Genomic DNA, 13,239 nt, shown 5'->3' with positions numbered 1-13,239 from the left:
TGGATGCTCCCCCTTTTTATCTGAGGAGTATTAGGGATTTACTGATATTCAGGAAGGCCTTAAAAACTTGGCTTTTTGACTTATAATTCGGTATCAACTTGGCTTCACTAGGAGGATTGTAGCTAGCGCCAGGACACCTTAGGGTAAGAGTTGCGCTTTACAAATGACTCTAACATAACATAACACAACTCTTCCCAATATTTTCAGTAAGCCATGAATCGATGATATCGGACAATAGCAGTGAGGATCACATCTGTTTCCCTTTTCAAAAACAGGGGTAATTGTTGTTTTTGACCAAGTTGATGGCAGCCCACCCCTCATGACAGCATGAAACCCATTAGTCAATAATGGGGTCCACAATTCCTAGGTGTCTTTATACAAATCAGCAGGCAGGTACACCATCTGGCCCTACTGCTCTCCCCATTTGACACGTGCTCAGACCTAACTGAATTTCTCCCAGACCGAAACGTATATTAATTTTCCTCTCTGAAATATGGGAATCTGATAGGGAAAGTCAAGCCACCAGTGCCCTCTTCTTGAGATACGGGGGCACCCACACACAAGCCCAGGAAGGCCTTGTGACGGTGCTAAGGTCTGCAGGGGGACCCGCCCCTGTCGCTGGTGAGCTCCCGATGCCAGCACCCAATCAAAGTGGCTACCACCGCCACTCACTGTGATCCACGGGGACCACACAGTATCACCAGGAGCCACCAGGTAAGCCGCCTCAAGTTCCTGTTTTTTCAGGCACCAGTAGGACTCCAGAGGTCAGGCTCAGATTAAGTTTGGCTCTTTGCCCGTGCCAGGACCTCCCGTGGGATAAACTCCTCGCTAGGCCAACCTCAGATGTGAGGGAATCTGGTTGAGACATCTATTATTCCCCCACTGAGCACTAGGTTAAATTCGGCTAATCTGGTAAAGTACTTCTGTGCCCCCTTCCTTCCTCTTTCTGTCAATCCCTCCTGAAGCTAGGTTCTTAGGTGCAGAAGATTACTGTCACAGTACTGGAGCGCTGCTCATTGATAATGGGCTACAATGATCTGCTTCCCATGCTAGGTCTTCCAAAAATGTGTGCAATGCTCATTTCTAGCAGAGTGTTGAGGCTCCATGATCAATTTGCATTGGAGATGGCTGTAAAGATGTTAATTGCCTGCAATTTAATAATTCTATATGTATCGGTGTTGTTTATCAAAAATAGGCTACTTTAGTCTGGCCAGGTAGGGTAAAATGCACATCAGCCTACAGCTGTCCATAGCAATAGTCACATGTGTTTTCTTAAATACCAGTGATATCCAGGCTGTCTAGAAGGTCTTGTGTACATTGCATAACAATGCCTGGCAAGATTTTGTCAACTTGAGGTTTGAGGAAGTTCTCTCTATGTATGAGCTGAAGAACATCTTATGTGATCCAAAGATATTGGTGGGCTTCGATATTCTGAAATCTATTGCTCTTAAACGGCTCAAATCTCTACAGTATAGGGCCTAACACAAATTGGTGGATGATAACCTTAGCGCTGATATTCCATATTTCCACTTGGACAATGCTTCAGATGAATGTAAGCATAAATAGTGAAAAACTGAGAGGCTAAATGAGTGTTCTTATCAGCCTGAGGTGTGTGTTTTGTTCACATTTTGACAGAATATTTTTTTAAAGATTTGTGTAATTCTCAACTTCTTAGAAAAATTAGCATTGTACTTTTTTAAGTTGATGCTTACGTGACTGATAATTTGGGTTGCACGACAGTTTACTGGCTGAGTGAGAACAGCACCTCCAATTATTTTCTCCACTTCCTTTTAGCGCTTTAAAGACCGCACATTTTTCACCAAGAAAAAATTGTTCCATTTATTGGTTGTGACTTTGAATTGCTGGAACGAGATTTAGCTAAAAAGCTGCTTTAACAAACTATTCACAAAGCTCCAAATAATTAAAGGAAATATTGTGATTGGGACCCTACAACACTGTTCTAATCTCACACCACATTATCTATGTCTAATAGATGGCACATGTGCTAAAGGCCCTTCCAAGACATCCCATTTAAGAGACCGCCCAAATTATCAAGTTTTTATTATTGATCAGGCACTGCAGAAGAATTTTTGTGGAATCAAATATTTAATTCAACCCACATTGATAACCTATTGTGCTCTGCTGTAAGACACTGTATGGTGCCAACATACATAGATGCCCATTGATGTTTAAGTGGGTACTGAAAAATTCAAAGTTTTTGAGTACCAAACTACTACATAAACTCAACAACAGAGAAATACAATATATAGATACCAATCTTACCTGTTTATATTCTGACTCTCTGCCGACGAGTACCTGAAGAATATATCCAACAGGGTCCCCCTTCATGGGTGGCACAGTCTCCCAGGTGATTTCACAGGATGTTCCTTCTAACTGTGTGACTCGAGGTGCTGTAATAACAATGCATGCAAATGTTGATATATAGAACACTGACATTATTAAACAAATCATTTATGCCAATTCTACCTGACTAAAAATAACCAGGCACAAATTACAAGGAAAAGGAGCTCACAAATGCATTTTACAAAAACAAGCTGGCTGATTTTTTGGGTCAAAATCTGATTTTTCAGATTAGTAAAATATGTCTGGAACAGCAGAACAACTTGCTGATTTAATGTTTATCAAAACGTAACATTTCTTTTTGCCCCATTACAATTTCTGATTGAAACTGAGATGATTAGTGGCTGAATGTAATGATTTATCTAGAGATGAAAGACATTGGCTGCTGTTTAGCTTACAAGAATATGAGTAGTAGTGCCATTATTGTGAGAAGGTTTGAAGATATTTCTTTGTGTATTACTGAGCTCTACCGATGTTTTTTTCCAAATACTGGTGACATGATGGTGTTTTCTGTTTTGAAGAAACTCATAAAAATCCAAACAAAAACTACTTTTAGGGAAGAGATCCACTCTCCAGAATATACCAATTAGTTCAACTTATTAATGAGCGGACATTTTAATGCATCATTTATGTTGTGGAAAATCCACACATTGCATTTGTTAAATCTTCATTTCATTTCCTCTTGGTTCTACAGAAATAAGGATTGGTGTTTCTGGCCCAAAGTAGAAACCTTTTCCCCTACAACTAGGAGATCAGTCTGCCATTTTCCTAATTCCACACTTTTGACTTTTTCACATATTCAAGTTGAGCAAGGATCTTGGCATAGTGGCACATGCCTGAATAGCATACCCCATATTACACACATGGTGGCAGGCTCCCAGTAACCACCTACTTCAAGCAGTGTCTAGTTCTACCCAGCTGGTCACATACCATATGGAAATATAGTATCTGCCTTTGCCTGTACGTGCGCTGAGATTGGGGTTGCAATGGCAGAACAGCAGTAGTAAGCAGAGAATCACCAAACAGACTAGACTAGAACTTTACGGGCCAAGTTTTGGATGGTTATGTTGGGGTCACAGATGGGATTCCCATGAGCCATCCATTGTGTCTGGCATCACTCTCCTACTGAACAGACTTGTTACACCTAGTGCTACACTGGAGAGCAAACAACCAAGAGTACATGCAGCCTCTGTCTCTTTTAAGGTCTTTGGGAGTAGAGTTGGCTTTTTAGTAATTTATCTATGGCCACCTTTATTGACCAGGACATTAACTTTGCCTCTTATCCGATTTGGTGGTAAAATGTATGAAATATGAGTCAAATGTGTTTTGCAGTAATGAAATATGAAGCTGGATTTTGAAAGGCCTGTTAACTTGGCCAATTGTTTTTAGAAAGAAATACAAGATATTAACAAAAATATTATAACTGCTACATTTAAAGTTGTCCACCAAAAAAAGAAAATCTGTAAATTTCAATCAGACATTGACAGCTGTGACAATCATGGGACAAATAATATATGGTTGTGGATTGATTTGCGTTTTAAAAATATGTAAAATGAATGCAGGTGTTGATACATTTTATATTTTAAACACAATCCATTTTAATGGGTCCCATAAATATATATATGTTTTGTTTTTTAGGACACAAATTGTCGCGGCAGCAAACAAAATATCGAAGTAAGTGTCCTAATTATGTTTATCTTTAAAAAAAAATTCATGAGTACTTAATTTGCTACTCTAAAGCTGGTTTATCCAACTGAATTTTCTGGAACCCGATACATAGAAAGGTACATATTGTATCATATCTAACAATTCTACCAAAAGCAAAAAAGTCTACCCTGGGCAGGTTTGTGTTGTGAAAAAAGCCATGTAAAATGTGTCCTACTGTTACCGGTAGGAGATGAAGCATAAACTGCTGAGGAAAGAAGGCTGACCCACCATGACTCAACAAAATATTTGGCGTGTTATTTGTACTTTTCGTGATTTTCTTTCACCTGGAATTTGTATTTTCCTTTATTGACTGTAAATGTATTATATTTGATGAGCAGGCTTGCTTCTGATTTAAAGCTGTATATAACCTGTCTGACATCTTTATTTACTGTAAATATAGGGTGTATCTATCACCAAATTTAATATTACTCAACTTCCTGACCTCAGGTGGCTGGAAGGCTCAGCTGGCCTTGCCAAGGTTCAAAATCCTGGCATGCAGATCACAGCAGATAGCCGTAGTGAGTCTTTATCTTTAAGAGCGACAATACAAACAGGGGTGGATGTCTGCCTAGGTTAAATGACCTTTTCTCAAAGGCACAATTAAGCAGAAAGGGTATCTTCATCAGCAATTATAATTATGAGATACATTGCATTTTTAAACACAAGTCAAACACAGCATGTAGATGAACATATGTTTTCTACAATGAATCTGGAAAGCAAATAGTAGATTGTAGTCAAGCATGTAAATAAATAAATTAACTGATTTATTTAGCTGTTAGTGTAATTTGCCTTGATGGAAGTAACAGTAGTACTTGGTAATCACAAACAAACAATTTACAATACGGCTGGACCATGTATGTCCTATAAATGTATCTTGATAGGATGGGAGAGGTGTGGCGCCGCGGCCAGGGCGACTGACGCTGGAATCTGGGGACCACGGTTCGATCCCCGGCTCCGGCGGCAGGTTAGCCCAGCACCATGTGACTCTGGGCAATAGCTCGCTTAATCTTCCCGACGGCCCCCAGCGCCTAGAGACCCTTACGGGTGATTGTGCGCTTTACAAATGTGGACTTTACTTTACTTTATAATACAACACGTCCTCATTTTAAGAGATAATCATGTCACAAGCATTTGTGGAGCCGAGTGTCAAACATTATATTTCATTATATAAACACATTTTGTATTGGTGGGCGGTCCTTGCAGCTCAATGGCTGCCACCAGAATCTTTCTCCGCATCTCCTGTGGGTTTTGCCAGCAAGCACAGCGGTGGCGTAGGAGGGCAAGACAGCAAGATAAAGAAACAGGCATAGAAAAACAGAGTGAGTGATACCTATAGAGAAAGAATGAGGGTGAATGGAAAAAGAGAAAGGGAGTGGGGGTTTGATTGGACATTTTTGCCAGGGAGAATTTAGTTCCCAGTCTGGCCCTCCGTCTCATTAATGAGACCCAAGGCTAGCACACACTTCTCTTGGCTTTTCTTTGGAGGGTTATTCGCTGTTCGTGACTTTCAAGCAATTCTTTGATCAACAGCAGGTTTCTATATCTGCTAATGGACGAAATCCAGTCATTACCGCCAAGAGAAGAGAAAACGAACCACATTGATTTTCCATTTTCCAGCAGAGTTAATCTGCACAGCCGAGCAAAGAATGGGGTCACCTCAAAGCATCACACTGGGAAGAAGCTGAGAAGAAACTGAGGGCATCAGCTTTGGAAAGGCGATAAACATCAAATAGTCTGTGGAAAATCCATTTACTGAGCAGCAGAGACTACGTAGCCACAAAACTAGAATTGCGACAATGGAATCAACAATGTCATGTGAAGATGCCACAGAGACCATCTTATTGTATTGATTTAACTTCTCAACCATGAGCTGAATGAAAGGAGCATTGCTATCATTCTCTGAAAGCATTGCACAAAGCAGTGAAGAAAAAAAATCTATTCATGCTAGCACACAGAATACCACTTATTGTTTATAAATTAGGCGCAGCAGGTACACTAATGTCAAAATAGGAAAAGATTTCCAAGTGATCAATTTAACAGTAAAAAGCAAGAGTAGACAAAACAATTTTCTGCTGTAGATGAAACGCATACCAGAGCAGCAAGCCTATGCTTTCGACAACACAGAAATGACAAAGGGACTACCAACCCAAGACTCGTTTTCCATTCTTCAGTCATAGTAAGGTTAATAGATGACCTCATGTCTCCACGCATGCATTGCCCAGATCTAAGATTTTCTTGTAGACATTTTTTTTTCCAAGCTTAGTCATACTGAATATCCAATATCGCGGATGATAAAGTTGTGTACCATACATGTCCACTACACTGTGGGTTGTTACATCATCTGATGGTATGTGATCAAATGGGCTACGCATAGAGATTCATTAATTAAAAACTACAGGTAAGATTAAGTAGAGTAAATCAATTATGGGTGGATGAAGGGTACTCCTCCCCCCAACTTCAAGACAATGTAATGACCCATGATGTAATGGATCAGATGCAGTAAATGAGGAAGTAAGGATTTTTAATATAATAACAAATAATATAGTGGATCTAATGTAATGAATTACTGTGAAGTGGATCAAATGTAATGAATCACCATGTAGTGATCAACCATATAGTGGATTTAAAGTAGTGACTTACCATATGTAGCAGATTTAACACAGTGACCCACCATGCAGCTGATTCAATGTAGTGACCCAATATGTAGTGGATCGAGTGTAGTGACATGCAACACCAAAAACCAATAACAGGTTAGTTCTGGAGTTACAGTTGTAAATTACCTTTGATTGCTGGTGGAATGGCTTTGGTTGTGCAGAAAGTACAGATGTCCGAAAAAGGCCCCTCTCCAGCATCATTTTGAGCTTGTATTCTGAAGCTGTAGTCGGTGGACTCCGTCAACCTTTGTACCTTGTAGGTGTGACTTGGTCCTCTGTAAATTGGGATAAACCTAGGGAAAAGGAAAATAGCTGGATCAGAACAAAGCAAGTCAGTGCACATGTACATGTACTACAGGTTGGCTGTAAAATAGGAAAACTTTGCAACCATTTAATTACTTTGTTAACAAAAAGTAGAGTTGTGCAGGGATTTCTGGAGTCAACAGCTGTATTGAATTTGGAGGTCCTGCCCGGGCACTCTTGGCAAACGTCACTCAAAATGCACCTGATAGGATGTCCAGGAAGGCCCCGTTGGTGGCCTTTCATTGAGATGTGCAATAGCAATAGCAGACGGGTGGTTCCCTGGCCCTGTCTGGTCTATAGAAAGAAAACCGAAGATTCCTAATCACTCGTCGGTAAAGGGGCTCAAGGATTGCTCGTATTTGCCCATTTCCTTAACTTATATATGACGTTGCTGATATTTCTTGATATTTTAAAACATTTACGGGAATGTATACTTAAATAACATATGTGGCTTACTGACATCTCGGTTAGTTAAAGTCATCCAAAGACAACAACATAACTTCTTCCTTTATTTTGTTTATTGTGCTGGATTTCTTTTCAATAGAGGTGCTTAACAACATAACATAGTGATGCATGAGAACATTTGTCGAGGGATGATCATATACAGATGAGGTAATGATACATGACTGATGATTGAGACTTTGACAACATGATACAACCAAAAATGACAAAGCCCATGGAGCAAATATGTACATGCGTAGGTCAGCAGGGTTGGATTGGGATTGAAAATCGGCCGGGGCACGCAAAATAAACGGCCCACATTTGCATAATGCCTTTCCTGAAATGACTGCTTCAGCGTAATCTTATAAAAAAAAGCAGGGGGTAAAAAAAATGCCCACGTTAGTTTACACTGCTGAAACACACCTGGAAACAAGTGAGGCCTCTTCTACTCAGGCCCCCTGCACCCGCTCAGTATGTGCACACGTTAATGGGCCTGCCAGCGAGACAAAGGGAGTGACACCGCTGCCTGTTGCTAAACAGGAGGTAAGGAGCGCCCATCTGCCTCTAGAAAGGCCACCCAGACACCCACTGGGCTGCTGGCTGTTCGAACAATACAGACAGCGCCCAAATCGGCCCCCAGACTGCTCAAAAAAGCAGCCCACAGCAGGAACTCGGACACCGCCCCCTCGGGCATTGCCCGAAAGCCCGCGTTACCAATCCGACGCTGTAGGTCAGTAGTCACATTCAAATATCAAACTTTTCCTGATGTCTCCCACCCACTGCCAGTCTTCAGACTATCAGAGTTAGCAGTTCATCTGAATGCTTATGCTCAAGTCTTCCAAACCAAATAATTAAGAAGGAAAGCTGCACCCAGACCTGGGTATGGAAAAACCATGTAAAAATAAGTCAAGGACAGCTCCATCTACCAAAAAGATGAAGAAAGAAACTGCAGACCTTTGCACTGTATTCTGCCTTTGCAGCTACGAAGAACTGGCCATGGTCATTTGTTTTAAACCTTTCTCCGTAAGTGCACACTGATCCCCTCTAGGACATACAGCACGTAGAATCTTGCGGAATCATCTGAGCATAACTACCGGATGGCATGAATTCTATTCTAGTGACACTTCACTGATTCTAAGAAAACCAGATTGATTTTTAAGATCTGCTACCTGACAAGTTGATGAATCATCTGTTTTTTTAGCACTTCTCACACTGATCCTCTTCAGTGGTACTTCATCCAAAATGAAAGTATACTTTACCTGAAGATCCACTTATTTAAATGAAAATCTCATTAAAGCACCAATATGTGCCCCAATTACATAATTCCCCTAAAGAAAATGTAGGCTGAAACAAACTTGTGGAACACAAAAAACATGTAAAACAAGCATGTCAGCCCCAGGAAGCATATTGAGTTTATATTTAGTACAAACTTGAATTTACATGTAGTACAATCTTGAACTTACTTTTAGAATAATCCTGAATTTACATTTATTACAATATTCACCCTTCACCTGAACCCTCACATGAAGAACTATCCTAATTCTTCCCTGAAACATAACACTTACTTAACTCTACCCGTCACACTGATTTCAGTGTCAATTGTAATCAAATAGTAATAGCAATAATAGATACATATATAAATTCATAGATGTGCTTTTGCTCAGCATTCTTCTTCTATCACAGGAGTATTCAACTAACAATGACAATCTGCTTCCACCAACCACATCTGACAGCATCGGGCAATGAGTCTTCCCACTTCAACCTGTGAATCTCTTGCATTGCGTGCTATGTGTTTGGCCTCAGCACATGTACGTATCCTTTTAAAAAGAAGTACATTTCAGTGCCTGGGGTGATGGGCTAATACTTTACTTTGGCAATGATTTTTTTTATTTCCATTATTTATGCTTTTTTTTTTAATTTTGCAGTTATTTTCGTGTGTTTAAACAGTAATTCAAGCTATTGATAGCTTTGCTTGCACCAATATAATCATAATTCAGTGTTATGTTCCTTAAAACTCAAAAAGGTTTCTACACAAGTTTTAAGTATATAGGCCCCTGTTGTATTATAATTATATGCAATGGCCTTTTTGTAGTAAAATATTTTATAGAAAACATATAGCCCCAAACGTTAGGGGCCACACGTTATTGCAATTTCTAAAGCACATTGTTGTACTTAATTTATTTTCCATTTAAGATCATGACAATCACTCTCCTCAAAAAATGACAATTTTTCTAACTTCTCTCCATCACACAGAAAGTTCTCTTTGAAATATTGATTTCCACTTCAACAGATGTATGACATTAGTTTAATTTACTATTCCAACTCCAGTCCCCGTGGATAGTAGGGAAGGTGTTGGATAGTAAATTAAATCTATTCCCTATCCTAGAGCGCCCCCCAGCTCAATGCGTTGTAATGGTTTGCGTTGTAAAAGTTGCGATGTAAAAGCACTGCATGGTAAAATTTGCGTTGTAAAGGATGTTTCCCACTTCAACCAATGTATTATATTTGACCCATTTATTATGAGTCCCAGGACCCAATAAAAATCAGAAAATCTCCCAAGCTGACTACAGAATCCTGCAAGTGTGATTTGATTACACCGCTTTATCATGTGCAAAGAGTACCTTGTTAATAACTGTATTTCTCAACAATGGTGTTTTCAGAAAAAGCACTTTCAATATATTTAGCTAATCCATTTACAAATAGAAAAAAATGTAGGAGCTAAAACACATCCTTGTCACAGATCACTTTAAACGGGTAAATCATCTGCAGCATCACTTAGGGAAAATGTTCTTACACTGATTTTAAATGAAATTCATTTAGATGGTTGGCAGGTAAGCTGAAAATGAGGCATTGATCCAAACCTAATCTGGTCACCTAAGGCTTAATGTGCAAATTAAGTACTGCTGGCCCCAGTGTTTGCTCAGATGTCCGCGACCAGCATGACTGATGTTCAGGATGCTTATTACCAAGACTTAGTAGTTTTGATTGCATCTCTTTCCTTGTTAGTCCATCACTAGACACTCCCTCCTTTCTCCCATTGTTATTGCTTTTCCACATTTCACGTAGTCCTTCCTTACTCCCTTTTGCATTTTTCTATCGCTTGCTCTGGATCAAGGTCCGTTGGGCAAAATAAGTCCTGATTCGCAAAAATTAGTTCTGAAAAGCCCTACCTGTAAACACCAGCTCAAAATAAGCACTTCAAATACCCCAGAAGTAAACCATATTTGGTATGAAAACATATGTTAATTTGTGCCAAAGGTTGCTGGCACTCATGAGTCAGGGCTTAATTTTCATCATAAAACTTTGACGTAGGGTACGAGAGAGAATGGCAGAAAAGAGGTATGAAGGAATCAAGAGTAGGCCCCATTAGCATTGGGCAACCATGACATTTCGCAGCTCCAGTGGTCGGCTCCTGAGAAAAGCTGTTGCACCGGCTATTTTTAAAAGAATTAAGTAGTGTATACCAAAGAAGGATAAACAGTACCAACCATGAGTAATCTGGCTTCAGCAACTTTACGTTGCAGTGAGGTTTAAATACACCACATCATTATCACTGTTATGAAGGCATCTATTCTAATTTTGGAGCAGCAATTTACCTTGGTGGCTGAAATCCAATTTAACTTATGAATCCTTAAGCTTGTGCTTCAATAAAGTTTTCTCAATGACTGCCTGATGGGAAAATGGGCAGCAATGCTCAATATATGAAAACGCTTCATCTAAGTCTAAAGAAGTTACATTTCCATAGAGAGTCTACTGGAGTGATGGGCCCTGTCCGCTGTACTACGAGTTCCGTTATGTTCCATTGGATATAATAGAACTCGCAAAACGGCAGACGGGATATCAGTAACTTTTGTGATGGAGTAAGCCGTCTGCCAAACTCATAATCTGGCCCTTAGTTCTCAATGTGTGATATAGTAAGCATATCTAAAAATATTCTACAGATTGTTTAACGTGTAGCGCATACAAAAATCCCCTTCTAGCCTCTTGGAAATAACACGGCCCCACCCTGATGGGCGTGTACCGCCGTTTAAGACCTCTGCTCTGCCAATAGGAGAAGAAACAAATATACAACATTTGCAGCAAAAGTAAATCGGAAGAAGACATCCTGTGAACAATGCATAGATGAATTACTGCTTTCATAAGTTGCGGACTACTTCAATAGGTACTTTAAGGGTGGTGTGTACCTTATAAATGGACTTACTACATGCAAGCAACACGCAGAGCATTGCAAGCAGAAATTATATACGCTCTTTCAGGAAAAAACTAGACCATTCAGAAATGAAAGATGCATCCTCCAGATACATGAGGACAACACCTCAAACCTTTTAAATACATACAATGGAGAGTAAAGATTTTAACTCCAAAACGCAAAATGCTGGCAAAAAGAGAACATGTTTTGTAACTGGAATCTAATGTTATGTACCAAAGAAGGGCCATTTCATAGGAGTTTATTTCAGATTAACTTATTTTTGGGATGGGAATAAATGAACAAAATCAAATACTCTCCCTTATAAACGACACCACCCTATCCACTTTACTTAGCCCATCACTTGTTGCTAACATTATTTGAAATGTATAGTTTGGAAGACATATTCAAAATTGTGTGACTGATTTAGGTACTTCAGCAGTTTTTCACTCAAGCATTTGTAGGGTTAAAAGAAACATTTTACAGGGGTTATGATTAGGAGAATAAAATTAAAAAAAATGGGACACATACCTTATTTTCAACATAAACGTAGAAAATGATAACCACATCAGCTGGTGTCCTTAAAAATGTTGCAGTTCAAAAGAACTAGGTGTGTAACCTTACCGAAAACTCCTACTATTTCTCTTTCACAGGTTTGTGTTTATACGCTAAAACCATCAAAAGACACTACAAACAATTGCAAACACTGGCAAACTCTGGGTTTAATATGCTAACACAAGCAGTGTTACCAGAAAGAAAAGGCGAACTGCAAGGTACTTTGACACAATTCTCTCTTTGCTTCTGTTTAAAACACAGAAGGTAACAATTGAAAGTAGTACCTCATGCATTTCACTGCAAGCATGAAAGTAGAAGCGGAAGAATACAACTAAACAGCCAAAAACATTAGGTGAGATACTCGATTGGGCTGAACCAAGATGTGATTAACAACGTCCTAAGCCAATGGTTGAAAGAAGCTCATCAAGGAAAGCCAATAGATGAGTGGACCCAATGCCCACTGTATGTATGTGACAAGTAGTAGTTTTGTTTGACAGCACTGCTGTCACCCCAGATCTTAAAGAGACATGATAACTGCTGTACAGTATGCCATATGCAATTATAGATGGTGCCATGTGAACCACTTTCAAGGTCAAATGTACAAATTAGAGAAAATTAAGAAAGTCAAATTTCCCTTTTATTTCTGGACTACTCAAACCAAGCCTTCATTAAAAACAAATAAATGTACTGCCCGAAGTAGATGTACTTAACTCTGATGAGTCACAGTAAACAGAAGTCAAATGAATATCTGATGCTTTATCAAACACAATTCTATCAAATAATATTCTCAGCTGCCTCAGTCTTGTTAAAAACAAATACTAAAAATACAAATAACAAATGTATCCGGGAATATTAAAATGGCAAAGCAAGACAAATAAAACCAGATTCACTTGGATTTCATTACACTCCTGTCCTGATTTCATAAAGCTCATTTAGACCCTGCATGCTCTACAAATTTTATAATGTTTATATTATATTTTCTTTTGAAGGAGAGGAGAATAAAATTTACTCAGTAGAATATTGTTGACAAAC

General features: G+C 39.2%; 1 protein-coding gene across 5 annotated transcripts in view; it reads right to left on the bottom strand.

Annotated features, from left to right (window-relative positions):
• FNDC3B (fibronectin type III domain containing 3B) overlaps nt 1-13,239 on the bottom strand; it is a 539,535-nt gene that overhangs the window by 19,184 nt on the left and 507,112 nt on the right. For all 5 annotated transcript variants that reach the window (XM_078665981.1, XM_078665983.1, XM_078665982.1 and 2 more), the window contains 2 exons: nt 6,849-7,015; nt 2,284-2,411 (listed from right to left, as the gene is read on the bottom strand). In XM_078665981.1, the coding sequence (XP_078522107.1) occupies nt 2,284-2,411; nt 6,849-7,015 (295 nt within the window). The remainder of the gene's footprint in view (nt 1-2,283; nt 2,412-6,848; nt 7,016-13,239) is intronic.

This window comes from Lissotriton helveticus, chromosome 11 (genome assembly GCF_964261635.1).
Source record: "Lissotriton helveticus chromosome 11, aLisHel1.1, whole genome shotgun sequence".
In the NCBI taxonomy this organism is placed as follows: domain Eukaryota; kingdom Metazoa; phylum Chordata; class Amphibia; order Caudata; family Salamandridae; genus Lissotriton; species Lissotriton helveticus.
The sequence above is the reverse complement of the archived record's forward strand: the minus strand, read 5'-3'. Positions and strand labels throughout refer to the sequence as shown.